This window comes from Ascaphus truei, chromosome 12 (genome assembly GCF_040206685.1).
Source record: "Ascaphus truei isolate aAscTru1 chromosome 12, aAscTru1.hap1, whole genome shotgun sequence".
NCBI classification, from domain to species: Eukaryota; Metazoa; Chordata; class Amphibia; order Anura; family Ascaphidae; genus Ascaphus; species Ascaphus truei.
The window spans coordinates 17,013,989-17,033,243 of record NC_134494.1 but is presented as its reverse complement, the minus strand read 5'-3'; the positions used below and the strand labels follow the sequence as shown (position 1 = coordinate 17,033,243).

General features: G+C 51.0%; 1 protein-coding gene across 1 annotated transcript in view; it reads right to left on the bottom strand.

Annotated features, from left to right (window-relative positions):
* The window catches only part of PNPLA2 (patatin like domain 2, triacylglycerol lipase), a 52,112-nt gene that overhangs the window by 21,831 nt on the left and 11,026 nt on the right, over positions 1-19,255 (bottom strand). Inside the window, exons 2-3 of the mRNA XM_075566833.1 lie at positions 4,156-4,388; positions 1,161-1,226 (exon numbers count right to left, since the gene is read on the bottom strand). Of these exons, the coding sequence (XP_075422948.1) occupies positions 1,161-1,226; positions 4,156-4,388 (299 nt within the window). The remainder of the gene's footprint in view (positions 1-1,160; positions 1,227-4,155; positions 4,389-19,255) is intronic.

The window sequence follows — 19,255 nt, the reverse complement described above, 5'->3', positions numbered from 1 at the left end:
CCCATTGGCTGACTCGCGTACCACGTGACGCGTCAGCGCTGAAAAACACAATCTGGTTGTAGCTCCAGCAGGCTGACGCGTCACAGTACGTAGTCAGCCCTGCCGGATGGAGGCAGCGGGGGCAAGGACCATTCGATTAAGGCTGCGGTCCCAGTAATGTCTGTGACACGCGCGCCCGGCTGGGGGGGAAGGGGGTGGGCGCGTGCACAGCGCTAACCGCGATCTGCGGTCTGACAGGGAGAGGGGAGCTTGCGACGGGAGGGGGCGTGGTCGGGGATTTGCGGGGGCGAGGCCATTATGTCACGCGGCTGGTTCGCCCTCATTGGGTGACCTCATTGGGTGGCCACACCTCCGTCGCTAGGAGTAAACTCAATTTGATTGAGTTGGGAAAAATCCTGCCGCACGGCGCGGCTGCACCTTCTGCGTGACGGTGCGTACTGGGCCCAGCCCCATTGAGGGGCGGTGCTTACACGCACAGTGCACGCCGCGCCGTGCGCACAGGCTGTTACTGGGACCGCAGCCTTAGGCTGCGGCCAGTCAGGGAACGGGCGTGCTGGTGCTCGTGCGCTGCGCCCCTGCTTGGCCTGGCGATTCGTGGCTGGCTAGGCGCGCGCTCGCCTGGGGGCGCGGCCATGACGTCGCGGAGCTGGTTCGCCCTCTTTGGGCGAACCGCTCACGTGACGCGCTTGCGATCGGCAAATTCAAATTTGCTTGCTCTGAGAGCACCGAGCGGGCGCAGGCGCTTGCTCACGCTGGCCACACACATTGCCACAATGTGTTTCATCGCGGCCAGCGTGAGCGCGCCTGCCTGCTCAGCGCCACCCTGGATGAGGCCTAACACTTGTTTTTGAGCGGCGTGGTGTCTCTCCAGGAGACACCACGGGCGATTTTTGGTATAATCACAGCCTAGCCATGCGGTAGTGACCGGGACGGCTGAAGCTCAGTGACACAGAAGTGTCCTGTCACATCTCATTATCTCTGCAGTCTGAGAAGCCGTGAAAAAGATACGGCGCGGTAACGGATTTCAGAAACGTGCGGTGCTACTCGGCACTCATATGTAATGGGCAATGTGCAGGCAGCTATTTCTCTTCGTAATAACTATGGCAGGGAGAGGGTTAACCCAAGGTGTGTCAGTGTGGTAGAACGGTTAAGGTACTTACCACTCCTTGCAGACAGGGGGGGATCAGCCCACAGTAAACAGGTATAAAAGTACTGCAGACACAGGCCTGAGATACAGAGATCAATAAGTTAGGGCTGCATAAAGGACACAGGTCTACAATGATCAAACTCCGGTCAGCAAAAAATGTGGTTTTATAAGCAATACAAATCTTTATTTTTTTATGGTGCAAGTCAACAATGTTGCACTGCTAAAAATAAACTGGCCGGTAAAAATACCGGAAATAATACCACAAATGTAGTCGTTTTGGTGCTAGTTATCAAGTCCTCATATTTATCGGAACGTGGCTAATGCCAAAAAAATCTTTATTTTTTTTAAAAAGATTTAAATCTCAACTCCAGGCTGGCGTTAGCCCAATCTTGCCGACATATATAATGAACAAACATACATAGGCAAGATAAGCTAAAACAACATTCAACCGGTGATCAAATATTAAGCACAACACATTTATCTACATATTAACCCCTTAGTAGCCCAAGTGGTCAGCTAGTCATGACTAACTGACCACTAGGGGTTAAACACAGAAATAAAACTACACTCCCTGCCCCCCTTGGTTACCTTCGTGGCTAGTAAAACATTGCCATGCAATGCTTTAATAACCTCTACAGCAAACAGGGGGTTAACCCCTACCACCACAACCCTGGGGGCCAAACCACCCTCTTGGGGGGGTCAACTAACCCCTCCCTCCCATCCCCCAACAAACATAACCACCCCCCTGTTGGGGAATGGCCAATAGCCCTATTATCTAATAGGGCTTTTGGCCACAGCAACAGAAAAAATAATACATTTACAACAACAAATAAACCTTCAACGTTAATAATCAAATTATTAAAAGTTCTAAAAAATATATCATTTTAAACATGAAGCCATTGATTATCACTGTGTCTATTTAGGTCCTCCCAATGGGAGCCTATGTAGCCACCTTGGCAATCAATGGTAAGCTGAAATAAAATTTGGTTCATCCTGGATGAAGACTGTTCTCATCTTCACGGCTTTAGCCTCCTGGAACTAATCCAAAAAAGGCCAGATGACCACCAGAAAAAAGGCTGTGACGGGGAACCCTCAACTTGACACGAAGCCCTGGGTCCTTAGTTGATTGAAGACTCTTCATCTGCAAGTGTTTGTTGGCACAATTGACATCTTCCGGTCTTCTGTGAGGGTACTGGCCTTTTATAGTGGCATGGTCCGTCTCTGAAAACGTGTAGTAGGGACACATGGTACAGAAAACAATCAGATTGCTTGATGTACCAAGTGCTTCCCTCCATTTATAATGAAATTACAGACTTTGCCAACCAAGCTCTCCACCGTTGGTTGGCAAAATCTGTGATGTCATAATAAATGGAGTGAAGCACGGTACACCAAGCAATCTGATTGGTTAATGTACCATGTGTCCTTATGACACTCCTGCGACGGCTTTTGCCACTATACAAGGGCAGGACCCTCACAGAAGACTGGAAGTTGTCAAGAGGCCATCTTCCGTGGCTGAAGACTAAAGAAGTAGATAGAAGACGTTTTTAGAGAAGAAAAGAAGAAAAGAAACAACAAATACTTACAGATGAAGAGTCTTCAATCAACTGAGGATCCAGGGATTTGTGTCAAGTTGAGGACGCCCCATCGCAGGCCATGGATTGTCATGGATTACAAACAGGTCATCTGCCTCAATTTATTTTATATGGAATATTTCCTTTTTGGGCCATGGGTTGATTTTTATGGGTTTTAAAAAGTTAGTTTTTTGATGGTCATCAGACCTTACATTGAATGTTATGGTTTGTTTTTGTTTGTTTTGTTTTTGGTGGTCATAGGACTTTTTGGGGATTGGTTCCAGTGGACTAGAGCTCCGGGGAGGGTGGTTAGGCCCCTGCTGTCATGGTGGTAGTGGTTAACCCCTTGCTTAGAGTAGTGTAGCTTTTGTAACCCCTTTGATGCCTGTGGCGTATCTTTGTAGCCACAGGCATCAAAGGGGTTCATGCACCATAACTCTATGGTAAAACTATGACATTACTCTTCCCATGACCGCGATGCGGTAAAAATGTGTTAGTACTGGTTCCGTTAATTACCGCATTGCGACGAGTTGTAAAATATCACACCCCGGAAAACATTACCACAATATTGACAACTTGGGTCATAAAATTGCCGTAAAGGAACCCAGTCTTTCCCCCTCCACCCCCACCCCCCCAAATGCAATATTAAATGTTTGAATGGAAAATGGTGACCGTAGGCCTCGGTGAAAGAGACAGAAGGGACCTATGTGACAAAGTTGGGAGCGATATATTTGATGGGTTATAGTTGCTTTCTGCCTGTGCCACCCTAGAGGGAGGGCCAGGAAGAAAGCTATGGCCCATTTATTCTGTCCTTCCCATTGCGGGGGATGCAGCGACTTAACCTGTGACATAGTGACAAAGACAGAGGAATGCTATGGCGTCTGTCCCTCCCCATGCAGCGTGAGATGGTAATACAGGTAGGATAGAGCTATGGCCCTATGGGCCATGAAGCCTGGACAGACGTCACTTCTATCCATATCACTGGACGGGACAGCTTCAACAGGTTATAGCTCTTTTTACCTGTGTTACTGTGCCACCTTGCAGTAGAAGGTAACTGTCCCATCCAGTATGACACCATACCCTCCAACTGTACCCATGTACATGTTTTTGGGTCCTGTACGACCAGCTTACCTATTAAACAGAAAGTGTTGAGTGTGTGGTGAGCTGCAGAGGCTAGGGGACTTCCATAGGAATTGCTTGGAGGATCCTCCATCCAGCAGCAGTAGAGGAACTAGTGGGACCTATTTTTATGTACAAAGTGTTGGAGGGTCTGTGACTCTCCCACCCCAGAGTAACACAGTGACACAGACAGAAGGGACAAGAGACCCACCCAATCTGTCCGTCCTATCAGAGTGACCCATCCAATCTTTCCCTTACCCCTCCGCCTCCCCCGCCTCCCCCAGGGTGTTAGCGTGACATATCAGGATCCTTTGTTACCTGGATCAGCTCCTCCTTGGTGTTGAACTGCGACAGCAACACGTTCTCTCCATCAGACACTCGTGTCAACGATATCCCGAGTCGCCCTGTGGCATGCTCGTGAGCGTCGTCCGGCAGAGTCTTGTACAGACAGCTACGGATTATCTTCACCAAGTTAAAAGACGGGTGCAGGGGTCCCAGGAACCGCTTCCTCGCCTCCTTCGACACATCGATAATGTTCGCTCCAGCTTCTCCTGCAAGAGATGTTCAGTGTCAGACTAGGGTCTGGAGGACTAGGTTGTAGAGGCCACTACAGTACCGTAATGGAGAAAGGAGTTATAATAGGGCCTTTACGCTTGTGTATATATAAGTAGGCTGAGACACGCATTCACTTATACATATATACATACACTCACATACGCATGCACTCATCATACATGTATTCTCTCGAGTATCTATACATACATTTGTTATTGCATTCACTGGTGCATAGATACTGCATTTATATTTATATACACATATGTAGTGTTGGACTGACTCAGATACACATACACACACTGATAAACACGGGGCGGACTAACATTAGATACACACATGCACACACACATGCACACACTCATACACTCAGAGCAGATGGACGCATTCACATGCACACACAGAGCGAAGTGAATGAGATACATACACACACACACACTGATACACAGAAACACACACACTGATACAAACAGAGCAGACGGACTAAGATACACACACACTTGGATACACACACACACTGATACACATAGAGCAAAGTGACTCAAATACACACATACACTGATACACGCAGAGTGACACACATAGACACACTGATACACACAGAGCAGAGTGACTTGGATACACACACACACTGATACACATAGAGTAGAGTGACTCAGATACACACACACACTGATACATATAGAGCAAAGTGACTCAAATTCACACATAAACTGAAACACGCAGAGTGACAAACATAGATACACTGATACAAACAGAGCAGACAGACTCAGACACACAACATTCATGGCAGGCCTATGTGGCAGTGAAGGAGTTAATTGTTTAAATTGGGGTGGATTACCCTCTGTGCTTTCACACGGGCCTGTAATGTGTTATAAAAAGGCTGCATCGCTCAGAGATTACTTGAAGCTGCAACAAAGCAGTGAAGATGTTAAGTAGGCCCCGGCCAAGGTTATAAAGGGGTGTGATGTAGAACAGGCCCAGGCATGCTCAAGGGGAACTAGGCTGAAGGCCAGTCCTTAGGGCACAGAGACATGCACAGCTATCTCTCACCTTCCCCAGGGTTACACACAAAGCTATCGGTCACCCTTCTCTTCAAATGCACAGCTATCTGTCACCTTCCCCAAAGGGACACACAGCTATCTGTCACCCTTCTCTTGAACCCTATCACAGGCCTGACTGATACCAGGCTCTTGAGTCCCCCTCCCCACCTCTCTCACCCCACAGCTGTGGTTTGTGGCTGCGTGCTGGCTGCACTCCACGTGTGGGTAAAGGGCAGGCGGCCTTCCAGGGACTGACACTGGGGCGGAGTATCTAATGGGTGGAACGCAGGGCCTGGATCAGCTATGCAAAAACCCTTCAGTGGCAGAGAATCCAGTGACAAACACCTTGCACCATTATACAGTGCAGCATGTTCATTGTCAAGGGGTGGAAGTGTATAGAGATACTCATCACCATTATACAGTGCAACACACATCCTGTGATCAGTCTATAGAGATACTCAGCACCATTATACAGTGCAACACAAATCCTGTGATCAGTCTATAGAGATATTCAGCACCATTATACAGTGCAACAAAAATCCTGTGATCCGTCTATTGAGATACGCAGCACTATTATACAGTGCAACACAAATCCTGTGATCAGTCTATAGAGATACTCAACACCATTATACAGTGCAACACAAATCCTGTGATCCGTCTATTGAGATACTCAGCACTATTATACAGTGCAACACAAATCCTGTGATCAGTCTATAGAGATACTCAGCATCATTATACAGTGCAGCATGTTCATTGTCAAGGGGTGGAAGTGTATAGAGATACTCCGCACCATTATACAGTGCAACACAAATCCTGTGATCAGTCTATAGAGATACTCAGCATCATTATACAGTGCAGCATGTTCATTGTCAAGGGGTGGAAGTGTATAGAGATACTCAGCATCATTATACAGTGCAGCATGTTCATTATCAAGGGGTGGAAGTGTATAGAGATACTCAGCGTCATGAATGATACAGTGCAGCATGTTTATTATCAGAGGGTGGAAGTGTATAGAGATACTCAGCATCATTATACAGTGCAGCATGTTCATTATCAAGGGGTGGAAGTGTATAGAGATACTCAGCATCATTATACAGTGCAGCATGTTCATTATCAAGGGGTGGAAGTGTATAGAGATACTCAGCATCATTATACAGTGCAGCATGTTCATTATCAAGGGGTGGAAGTGTATAGAGATACTCTGCATCCTAATACAGTGCAACATGTTCAACAGAGTGTAGCATGTGCAATGCACTGCTGAAAAGGCCCCTTTATGGGGTGAAATAAATGTGAGCAGAGTGTCACACTCACAGATCACACTGCTGTATCGCTGGTCACAGAATGTTCTATAAACAGTTCTAGGAAAGGGGTTTCTGAGAAAGACTTTGGCTCTGAGCCCAGGTTACTGTAAAGATAAACTTCTGAGGCTGGAACCAGCTGTCAGTATAGTGTCACAGGGACAGAAGGGGCCCACAGTCCGACCTGTGCGTCACTGCGACAACAAGGTGACACAAGGACCTATCTCCCATGGAAACTGTCCCACCCACCACAGGGGGACACGGGGTTTGATGTCCCATGAGGTCTGTCCCTCCTACCGCAGAGTGACAAGGGGACACGAACTGAAGAGACCAATTACACATCAAGTCTGTCCCTCCCAATGCAAGGTGACAGGCAAATGACACACTTAATAAACATATAGATTTTGATGACAAATTGTATACAATATATCTATACAGTATATCTAAAAAAAAAAAAAATACCACTTGTGGGTTGCAGAGGGATCCGTGTTAAAATGGACAAGAAGCAAAAGGTGACACACTGCGAGTGCTCATTTGCATGTCATTTCCCAGAATCCCTGGCTGCAGTGGAAGCATTATATTCTAAAACAGGGGTGCGCAAACTTTTATTGCTGCCCCCCCCCCCGCCTGCTCTCCTCCGTTGTCACCCCCCCCTTTACCTCGGTGCGGTGTCAAATGACGCCGCGGGGTCAGGTGACGTCACGTGACCCACGGCGGCATTTGATGGCGCGTTACCATGGCAACCGTGATATCACATGACCCCGCCGCGTCGCCCTGGTCACGCGTCCTGAAGCCGGCTGAATCCCGGTAAGTAGTGGTTGCAGAGGCCTCGCGCGGTCCCCCCTCGTCATTTCATTTAAATGCCTGGGGGGAGAGCGCGGGACCTCTGCAACCGCCCGCACCCCCCCAAAAAAATCTCGTGCCCCCCATTTTGCGCGCCCCTGTGGTAAGGGATAATGAGGAACGGCAGGATTCTTCCCCTATCTGAGACGGGAATGTGCTCGCAAGTTGTATTTATATTTGCTGTACATTGCACGTTGGAGGGTTTTTGTCACTATTTTATTCACTATAACTTGTTTTGTGTATACACACACACACACACACACACACACACACACACACACACACACACACACACACACACACACACACACACACACACACACACACACACACACACACACACACATAAATTGAAGTCAGCACGTTTCATATTCACATATGTGATGTAACTTGAACATTGCATAATATATCATGTAGTTTCCTTCCCACGGCATTGAATAGATACTCCGCATTCACATGTGTTGTAGGGGTGGGAATGTACAGTATCGAGATACTCAGCATAATTATACAGCACAGCTGTCAGGGGCAGGAAGTGTATAGAGATACTCAGCATGATCATACAGTACAGCGTGTCCGTTATCAGGGGGTGGAAGTGTATAGAGGTACTCAATATCATTATACAGTACAGCATGTTCAGTATTTTGGCTGAGAAGTGTATGGAGATACTCAACATCGTCATACAGTGCAGTATGGTCATTGGCAGAGGTGTTGTGTACTTCTCTGCTGTATCCTTTTCTCCTCCGCCTGTCGGGCGGGTGCCTCATTGCAGAGGTATGCTGGCTATTTATTAACCTTCCTCTTCACCGCCTACCTCAGGAATTTAGAGAAAGAGACGTAAACACGACCCATCTTAGAGGCCAAAGTGAGGACAAACACAGACATATATATATTTATATAAACACATATATACAGTATGTGTGTGTGCAGTAATAATACACACCCACAGTGACCACAGGGAGACCCAGGGCCCACGGATTGTGTCCCTTGCCATCGCATTGACAAAATGGCACAGACAGAAGGATTTATGGGTGACAAAGTGACACAGATATAGGAGACCTACTGAATGTCTCCCGCGGTGACAGAGCAGCGCACTGTAAATGGGCCCCGGGTGGCAGTGTAGGAGTTAATCTGCCTGCCGTTTACCGTTCAGTGCGGGTGTAAACACGGCACGTTCCAGACATTGTGTTCTGGCCACTGAACGCCGGGTGCATGAGTATTCACGTGTCACAGCACGCGGGTGCCAACCTCTGCCAATCACACCGCATTGTTACCTACTGTGTCATAACACGGGCTTTCCGACTCCATGACACACATACTGGGATCCCAGGAAACATTGTCACACAGTGACTGGGAGTCACAGGGCGGTGCCTGAGCATCTCACACAATCACATAGCGACAGGGGACTGTCACATCTCTCTTTCCCCTCTTGTCGTCCTCACTGTGACTGTCTCATTTCTGTCACTGTCTTTGTCCCGTCATCACGGTGACTGTCCCTCTGTCCATCATGCCCCTCCAAATGGACTTGTGTGTGTGTGTGTGTGTGTGTGTGGTAGCTGCAGGTTAGGGGACTACCATAGGAATTGCTTGGAAGTTCCTCCATCCAACACCCCAGTACAGGAACTACAGTGGGGCCTGTTTGTACGTGCAAAATATGTCTGCTGTCCCTTTCGCCTGTCACTGTCCCCCATCTACAAAAAAAGGTAGGACAGTCACAGTAGGTCTGAGGCCTGCAGAAATACCCAGGACCGTGCCTAAATTTCAAAAAGAGTTGGCAGTTATGGGAATCTATGACTGATCAAACCACAGCCCTATGATGTTGCCTTGGCATAGGCCCAAAATGGCACTGCCAAGCCTGGATCAGATATTCTAACATCTCAAATGCTTTGCTGCCAGTGGATGGGTTAAAAATCAAAGTGTACCCGTCCATCACTACAGCCCAAAGGGGTGAGGGTACAGCATGACGAGTGTCACTATAAGTGCCTTTCCCTCACAGGAATGTCACAGTGGGAATTTTCGCACACAGTGTCCTATACACAGTGCCAAGGCCTAAAATATATACTCCAAGGGTAACAGGCACAACAGCCCCATGACCATGGGACAGGCCCCTCAGGAAGGCCTGACAATGAGTCACATCAAGAGGGGTAGCAGATTGTACCTCGGGAAATCCTGATGAGGCATCACGTCAAGAGAGGGCTAAGTTCTATTGGATAGCCAGGTCTCTGTTATGTGACATAAGCCTCAGTTGTCAATACTTTGCTCTGCTTGACGAGAGTACTTCAGTTTCCTAATGAGGGCTGTGGAAATATCAGAGTCCACTTCAAAATGCTGACACACTTAAGTTAGTTGTTTGGAATTGGCAGCATTTGACTCTGAGACACCTTATCTACCCTTCCTTATGTGGGTTTCTTGGTTTAGCATAGGTTTCATAACTTCAAGTGTAGGACCAAGGGCCATACTCTGCAATGACAATAGGCCTGCCACTTATTGGAAGGCAGTCTCACTCATAAGAATTGAGTCTCATTCAGAGGCTGCAGTAACACATGTATAGGCATCTCAGATGCCTATAACATGCCTGTGGCCTCTCAAAATTAGCCCCACTCATTGGAAAGAAGACACTCATTGGAGAACATACTCACTCATTGGAAAGCAGACTCTGATTGGAGAGCAGACTCACTCATTGGAGAGCAGACTCACTCATTGGAAAGCAGACAACATTCATTGGAAAGCAGACTTTCGCTAGAAGTGATTCTTTGTGATTTCAGGGAAGTCTCACTCAACAGGTAAGAGTCTTGCTCATTGGAAGGCAGCCTCACTCACATCTCAGCACCAACCACCTTTTTAAAGTGTGTCAGTGGCTTATTCATTGAAGTCAGCATGGTTTCAGTAAAATCACGTAACTAGAAACCCCAAATATGCTCCTCAGACATTGACAGCTGTGTATATACAAGTGTATACCGTGTTGTGTCTCTACACATACCACCACCCCCCCTCCCGCCCCCACCCACTCCGGCTCTACGCTCTCATAAGTGAACGAGTGGAGGTTATGTACGTTTGCTGACCGACTGTTACCTTACACAGAGAGAAGAGCCCAAGGCCCCAATCTTATGCACACAAGAGGGGCCCCCAAACACTGTGTGCATATCAATCTTTACCCAAGCAGTGTTATAATCTACCGTGTCACTGCCAGGGCAGTAAGGCACTCAGGAGATGGGTTGCCCTGCTTAGTTAAATCATTAGCAAACTGCAACAAAGCATTCTGGAGGTGGGTTATCCCAGGTAGATAAATAATTGGCAAAATGCAATAAGGCACTCTGGAGCTGGGTTATTACATCCAATTAAATCAAATGGAACAAGACACTCACTGTCAACAATGGAAATTAAGCACTCTCTCTGTCACAATCAAATGCTGTTAATGAAAAACATGTTATGAAATGAGGAATATAATTCAATCAGGATCCATTCATCAAAGAACGCAGCATCCTGTCACCTGTGTGGCAGGGGCTAACTCGTAGTGTTACAATGCGTGGCAGGTGTCACTGGCAGGGAGGAGGTTAAAAGAAACCTATTGATTTCAGCAAGCTTCCTTCCTGTTTTGGGAACCAGTATTGTGGAACGGAAACCTTTATGTGTACAGAGAGCGCGAGCAGCGGCAGTGCCAGCCTCCCTCTCACACACAGCGCTACACCATGTAATGTATACGCAGCTCTGGTACAGCGCAGGCAGCGGCAGTGCCAGCCTCCCTCTCACACACAGCGCTACACCATGTAATGTATACGCAGCTCTGGTACAGCGCAGGCAGCGGCAGTGCCAGCCTCCCTCTCACACACAGCGCTACACCATGTCATGTATACACAGCTCAGGTACAGCGCAGGCAGCGGAAGTGCCAGCCTCCCTCTCACACACTGTAACACCATGACATATATACACAGCACAGGTACAGCGCAGGCAGCGGCAGTGCCAGCCTCCCTCTCACACACACCGTTACACCATGTCATATATACACAGCACAGGTACAGCGCAGGCAGCGGCAGTGCCAGCCTCCCTCTCACACACACCGTTACACCATGACATATATACACAGCACAGGTACAGCGCAGGCAGCGGCAGTGCCAGCCTCCCTCTCACACACTATTACAATATGACATGTATGCACAGCTCAGGTACAGCGCAGGCAGCGGCAGTGCCAGCCTCCCCCTCACACACTACTACAATATGACATGTATGCACAGCTCGGGTACAGCACAGGTAGCGGCAGTGCCAGCCTCCCTCTCACACAATGTTACACCATGTCATGTATACACAGCAGAGGTACAGCGCAGGTAGTGACAGTGCCAGCCTCCCTCTCACACAATTACACCATGTCATGTATACACAGCACAGGTACAGCGCAGGCAGCGACAGTGCCAGCCTCCCTCTCACACACAGTTACACCATGTCATGTATACACAGCACAGGTACAGCGCAGGCAGCGGCAGTGCCAGCCTCCCTCTCACACACTGTTACACCATGACATGTATACACGGCACAGGTACAGCGCAGGCAGCGGCAGTGCCAGCCTCCCTCTCTCACACACCGTTACAACATGTCATCTATACACAGCACAGTAACAGCGCAGGCAGCGGCAGTGCCAGCCTCCCTCTCACACACACCGTTACACCATGTCATGTATACACAGCACAGGTACAGCGCAGGCAGCGGCAGTGCCAGCCTCCCTCTCACACACACTATTACACCATGTCATGTATACACAGCACAGGTACAGCGCAGGCAGCGGCAGTGCCAGCCTCCCTCTCACACACACTGTAACACCATGTCATGTATACACAGCACAGGTACAGCGCAGGCAGCGGCAGTGCCAGCCTCCCTCTCACACACACCGTTACACCATGTCATGTATACATGGCACAGGTACAGCGCAGGCAGTGCCAGCCTCCCTCTCACACACACCGTTACACCATGTCATGTATACACAGCACAGGTACAGCGCAGGCAGCGGCAGTGCCAGCCTCCCTCTCACACACACTATTACACCATGTCATGTATACACAGCAGAGGTACAGCGCAGGTAGTGACAGTGCCAGCCTCCCTCTCACACACACTGTTACACCATGTCATGTATACACAGCACAGGTACAGCGCAGGCAGCGGCAGTGCCAGCCTCCCTCTCACACACACCGTTACACCATGTCATGTATACACAGCACAGGTACAGCGCAGGCAGCGGCAGTGCCAGCCTCCCTCTCACACACACCGTGACACCATGACATATATACACAGCACAGGTACAGCCCAGATAGCGACAGTGCCAGCCTCCCTCACACACACCGTTACAACATGTCATCTATACACAGCACAGTAACAGCGCAGGCAGCAGCAGTGCCAGCCTCCCTCTCACACACACCGTTACACCATGTCATGTATACACAGCACAGGTACAGCGCAGGCAGCGGCAGTGCCAGCCTCCCTCTCACACACACCGTGACACCATGACATATATACACAGCACAGGTACAGCCCAGATAGCGACAGTGCCAGCCTCCCTCACACACACCGTTACAACATGTCATCTATACACAGCACAGTAACAGCGCAGGCAGCAGCAGTGCCAGCCTCCCTCTCACACACACTACTACACCATATCATGTATACACAGCACAGATTCAGCGAGGGCAGCGGCAGTGCCAGCCTCCCTCTCACACACACCGTGACACCATGTCATGTATACACAGCACAGGTACAGCGCAGGCAGCGGCAGTGCCAGCCTCCCTCTCACACACACCGTTACACCATGTCATGTATACACAGCACAGTAACAGCGCAGGCAGCGGCAGTGCCAGCCTCCCTCTCACACACAGCGTTACACCATGTCATGTATACACAGCACAGGTACAGCGCAGGCAGCGGCAGTGCCAGCCTCCCTCTCACACACACTGTTACACCATGTCATGTATACACAGCACAGGTACAGCGCAGGCAGCGGCAGTGCCAGCCTCCCTCTCACACACACCGTTACACCATGTCATGTATACACAGCACAGGTACAGCGCAGGCAGCGGCAGTGCCAGCCTCCCTCTCACACACACCGTGACACCATGACATATATACACAGCACAGGTACAGCCCAGATAGCGACAGTGCCAGCCTCCCTCACACACACCGTTACAACATGTCATCTATACACAGCACAGTAACAGCGCAGGCAGCAGCAGTGCCAGCCTCCCTCTCACACACACCGTTACACCATGTCATGTATACACAGCACAGGTACAGCGCAGGCAGCGGCAGTGCCAGCCTCCCTCTCACACACACCGTGACACCATGACATATATACACAGCACAGGTACAGCCCAGATAGCGACAGTGCCAGCCTCCCTCACACACACCGTTACAACATGTCATCTATACACAGCACAGTAACAGCGCAGGCAGCAGCAGTGCCAGCCTCCCTCTCACACACACTACTACACCATATCATGTATACACAGCACAGATTCAGCGAGGGCAGCGGCAGTGCCAGCCTCCCTCTCACACACACCGTGACACCATGTCATGTATACACAGCACAGGTACAGCGCAGGCAGCGGCAGTGCCAGCCTCCCTCTCACACACACCGTTACACCATGTCATGTATACACAGCACAGGTACAGCGCAGGCAGCGGCAGTGCCAGCCTCCCTCTCACACACACCGTTACACCATGTCATGTATACACGGCACAGGTACAGTGCAGGCAGCGGCAGTGCCAGCCTCCCTCTCACACACACCGTTACACCATGTCATGTATACACGGCACAGGTACAGTGCAGGCAGCGGCAGTGCCAGCCTCCCTCTCACACACACTGTTACACCATGTCATGTATACACAGCACAGGTACAGCGCAGGCAGCGACAGTGCCAGCCTCCCTCTCACACACACCGTTACACCATGACATATATACACAGCACAGGTACAGTGCACACAGCGGCAGTGCCAGCCTCCCTCTCACACACACCATTACACCATGACATATATACACAGCACAGGTACAGTGCACACAGCGGAAGTGCCAGCCTCCCTCTCACACACACTTTTACACCATGACATATATACACAGCACAGGTACAGCGCAGGCAGCGGCAGTGCCAGCCTCCCTCTCACACACTGTTACAACATGTCATGTATACACAGCACAGGTACAGCGCAGGCAGCGGCAGTGCCAGCCTCCCTCACACACACTGTTACACCATGACATATATACACAGCACAGGTACAGTGCAGGCAGCGGCAGTGCCAGCCTCCCTCTCACACACACCGTTACACCATGTCATGTATACACAGCACAGATACAGTGCAGGCAGCGGCAGTGCCAGCCTCCCTCACACACACTGTTACACCATGACATATATACACAGCACAGGTACAGCGCAGGCAGCGGCAGTGCCAGCCTCCCTCTCACACACAGTTACACCATGTCATGTATACACGGCACAGGTACAGCGCAGGCAGCGGCAGTGCCAGCCTCCCTCTCACACACTGTTACACCATGACATATATACACAGCACAGGTACAGCGCAGGCAGCGGCAATGCCAGCCTCCCTCTCACACACACACCGTTACACCATGTCATGTATACACAGCACAGGTACAGCGCAGGCAGCGGCAGTGTCAGCCTCCCTCTCACACACACCGTTACACCATGACATATATACACAGCACAGGTACAGCGCAGGCAGCGGCAGTGTCAGCCTCCCTCTCACACACACCGTTACACCATGTCATGTATACACGGCACAGGTACAGTGCAGGCAGCGGCAGTGCCAGCCTCCCTCTCACACACACCGGTACACCATGTCATGTATACACAGCACAGGTACAGCGCAGGCAGTGGCAGTGCCAGCCTCCCTCTCACACACTGTAACACCATGACATGTATACACAGCACAGGTACAGCGCAGGCAGCGGCAGTGCCAGCCTCCCTCTCACACACACCGGTACACCATGTCATGTATACACAGCACAGGTACAGCGCAGGCAGTGCCAGCCTCCCTCTCACACACACTGTAACACCATGTCATGTATACACAGCACAGGTACAGCACAGGCAGCGGCAGTGCCAGCCTCCCTCTCACACACACTGTTACACCATGTCATGTATACACAGCACAGGTACAGCGCAGGCAGCGACAGTGCCAGCCTCCCTCTCACACACACCGTTACACCATGACATATATACACAGCACAGGTACAGTGCACACAGCGGCAGTGCCAGCCTCCCTCTCACACACACCATTACACCATGACATATATACACAGCACAGGTACAGTGCACACAGCGGAAGTGCCAGCCTCCCTCTCACACACACTTTTACACCATGACATATATACACAGCACAGGTACAGCGCAGGCAGCGGCAGTGCCAGCCTCCCTCTCACACACTGTTACAACATGTCATGTATACACAGCACAGGTACAGTGCAGGCAGCGGCAGTGCCAGCCTCCCTCTCACACACACCGTTACACCATGTCATGTATACACAGCACAGATACAGTGCAGGCAGCGGCAGTGCCAGCCTCCCTCACACACACTGTTACACCATGTCATGTATACACAGCAGAGGTACAGCGCAGGCAGCGGCAGTGCCAGCCTCCCTCTCACACACAGTTACACCATGTCATGTATACACGGCACAGGTACAGCGCAGGCAGCGGCAGTGCCAGCCTCCCTCTCACACACTGTTACACCATGACATATATACACAGCACAGGTACAGCGCAGGCAGCGGCAGTGCCAGCCTCCCTCTCACACACTGTTACACCATGTCATGTATACACAGCACAGGTACAGCGCAGGCAGCGGCAGTGCCAGCCTCCCTCTCACACACACTGTTACACCATGACATATATACACAGCACAGGTACAGCGCAGGCAGCGGCAGTGCCAGCCTCCCTCTCACACACGCAGTTACACCATGACATACAGTATATACACAGCACAGGTACAGCGCAGGCAGCGGCAGTGCCAGCCTCCCTCTCACACACACAGTTACACCATGTCATGTATACACAGCACAGGTACAGCGCAGGCAGCGGCAGTGCCAGCCTCCCTCTCACACACACAGTTACACCATGTCATGTATACACAGCACAGGTACAGCGCAGGCAGCGGCAGTGCCAGCCTCCCTCTCACACACACCGTTACACAATGTCATGTATACACAGCACAGGTACAGCGCAGGCAGCGGCAGTGCCAGCCTCCCTCTCTCACACACTGTTACACCATGACATATATACACAGCACAGGTACAGCGCAGGCAGCGGCAGTGCCAGCCTCCCTCTCACACACAGTTACACCATGTCATGTATACACGGCACAGGTACAGCGCAGGCAGCGGCAGTGCCAGCCTCCCTCTCACACACTGTTACACCATGACATATATACACAGCACAGGTACAGCGCAGGCAGCGGCAATGCCAGCCTCCCTCTCACACACAGCGTTACACCATGACATATATACACAGCACAGGTACAGCGCAGGCAGCGGCAATGCCAGCCTCCCTCTCACACACACCGTTACACCATGTCATGTATACACGGCACAGGTACAGTGCAGGCAGTGGCAGTGCCAGCCTCCCTCTCACACACTGTAACACCATGTCATGTATACACAGCACAGGTACAGCGCAGGCAGTGCCAGCCTCCCTCTCACACACACTGTAACACCATGTCATGTATACACAGCACAGGTACAGCACAGGCAGCGGCAGTGCCAGCCTCCCTCTCACACACACTGTTACACCATGTCATGTATACACAGCACAGGTACAGCGCAGGCAGCGACAGTGCCAGCCTCCCTCTCACACACACCGTTACACCATGACATATATACACAGCACAGGTACAGCGCAGGCAGCGGCAGTGCCAGCCTCCCTCTCACACACACCGTTACACCATGTCATGTATACACAGCACAGGTACAGTGCAGGCAGCGGCAGTGCCAGCCTCCCTCTCACACACACCGTTACACCATGTCATGTATACACAGCACAGATACAGTGCAGGCAGCGGCAGTGCCAGCCTCCCTCACACACACTGTTACACCATGTCATGTATACACAGCAGAGGTACAGCGCAGGCAGCGGCAGTGCCAGCCTCCCTCTCACACACAGTTACACCATGTCATGTATACACGGCACAGGTACAGCGCAGGCAGCGGCAGTGCCAGCCTCCCTCTCACACACTGTTACACCATGACATATATACACAGCACAGGTACAGCGCAGGCAGCGGCAGTGCCAGCCTCCCTCTCACACACTGTTACACCATGTCATGTATACACAGCACAGGTACAGCGCAGGCAGCGGCAGTGCCAGCCTCCCTCTCACACACACTGTTACACCATGACATATATACACAGCACAGGTACAGCGCAGGCAGCGGCAGTGCCAGCCTCCCTCTCACACACGCAGTTACACCATGACATACAGTATATACACAGCACAGGTACAGCGCAGGCAGCGGCAGTGCCAGCCTCCCTCTCACACACACAGTTACACCATGTCATGTATACACAGCACAGGTACAGCGCAGGCAGCGGCAGTGCCAGCCTCCCTCTCACACACACAGTTACACCATGTCATGTATACACAGCACAGGTACAGCGCAGGCAGCGGCAGTGCCAGCCTCCCTCTCACACACACCGTTACACAATGTCATGTATACACAGCACAGGTACAGCGCAGGCAGCGGCAGTGCCAGCCTCCCTCTCACACACACCGTTACACCATGACATATATACACAGCACAGGTACAGCGCACACAGCGGCAGTGCCAGCCTCCCTCTCACACACACTATTACACCATGTCATGTATACGCAGCACAGGTACAGCGCAGGCAGCGGCAGTGCCAGCCTCCCTCTCACACACTGTTACACCATGTCATGTATACACGGCACAGGTACAGCGCAGGCAGCGGCAGTGCCAGCCTCCCTCTCACACACACCGTTACACCATGACATATATACACAGCACAGGTACAGCGCAGGCAGCGGCAGTGCCAGCCTCCCTCTCACACACAGTTACACCATGTCATGTATACACGGCACAGGTACAGCGCAGGCAGCGGCAGTGCCAGCCTCCCTCTCACACACTGTTACACCATGACATATATACACAGCACAGGTACAGCGCAGGCAGCGGCAGTGCCAGCCTCCCTCTCACACACACCGTGACACCATGTCATGTATACACAGCACAGGTACAGCGCAGGCAGCGGCAGTGCCAGCCTCCCTCTCACACACACTGTTACACCATGTCATGTATACACGGCACAGGTACAGCGCAGGCAGTGCCAGCCTCCCCCTCACACACACAGTTACACCATGTCATGTATACACGGCACAGGTACAGCGCAGGCAGTGCCAGCCTCCCTCTCACACACCGTTACACCATGTCATGTATACACAGCACAGGTACAGCGCAGGCAGCGGCAGTGCCAGCCTCCCTCTCACACACACCGTAACACCATGACATATATACACAGCACAGGTACAGCGCAGGCAGCGGCAGTGCCAGCCTCCCTCTCACACACACCGTTACACCATGTCATGTATACACAGCACAGGTACAGCGCAGGCAGCGGCAGTGCCAGCCTCCCTCTCACACACACCGTGACACCATGTCATGTATGCACAGCACAGGTAC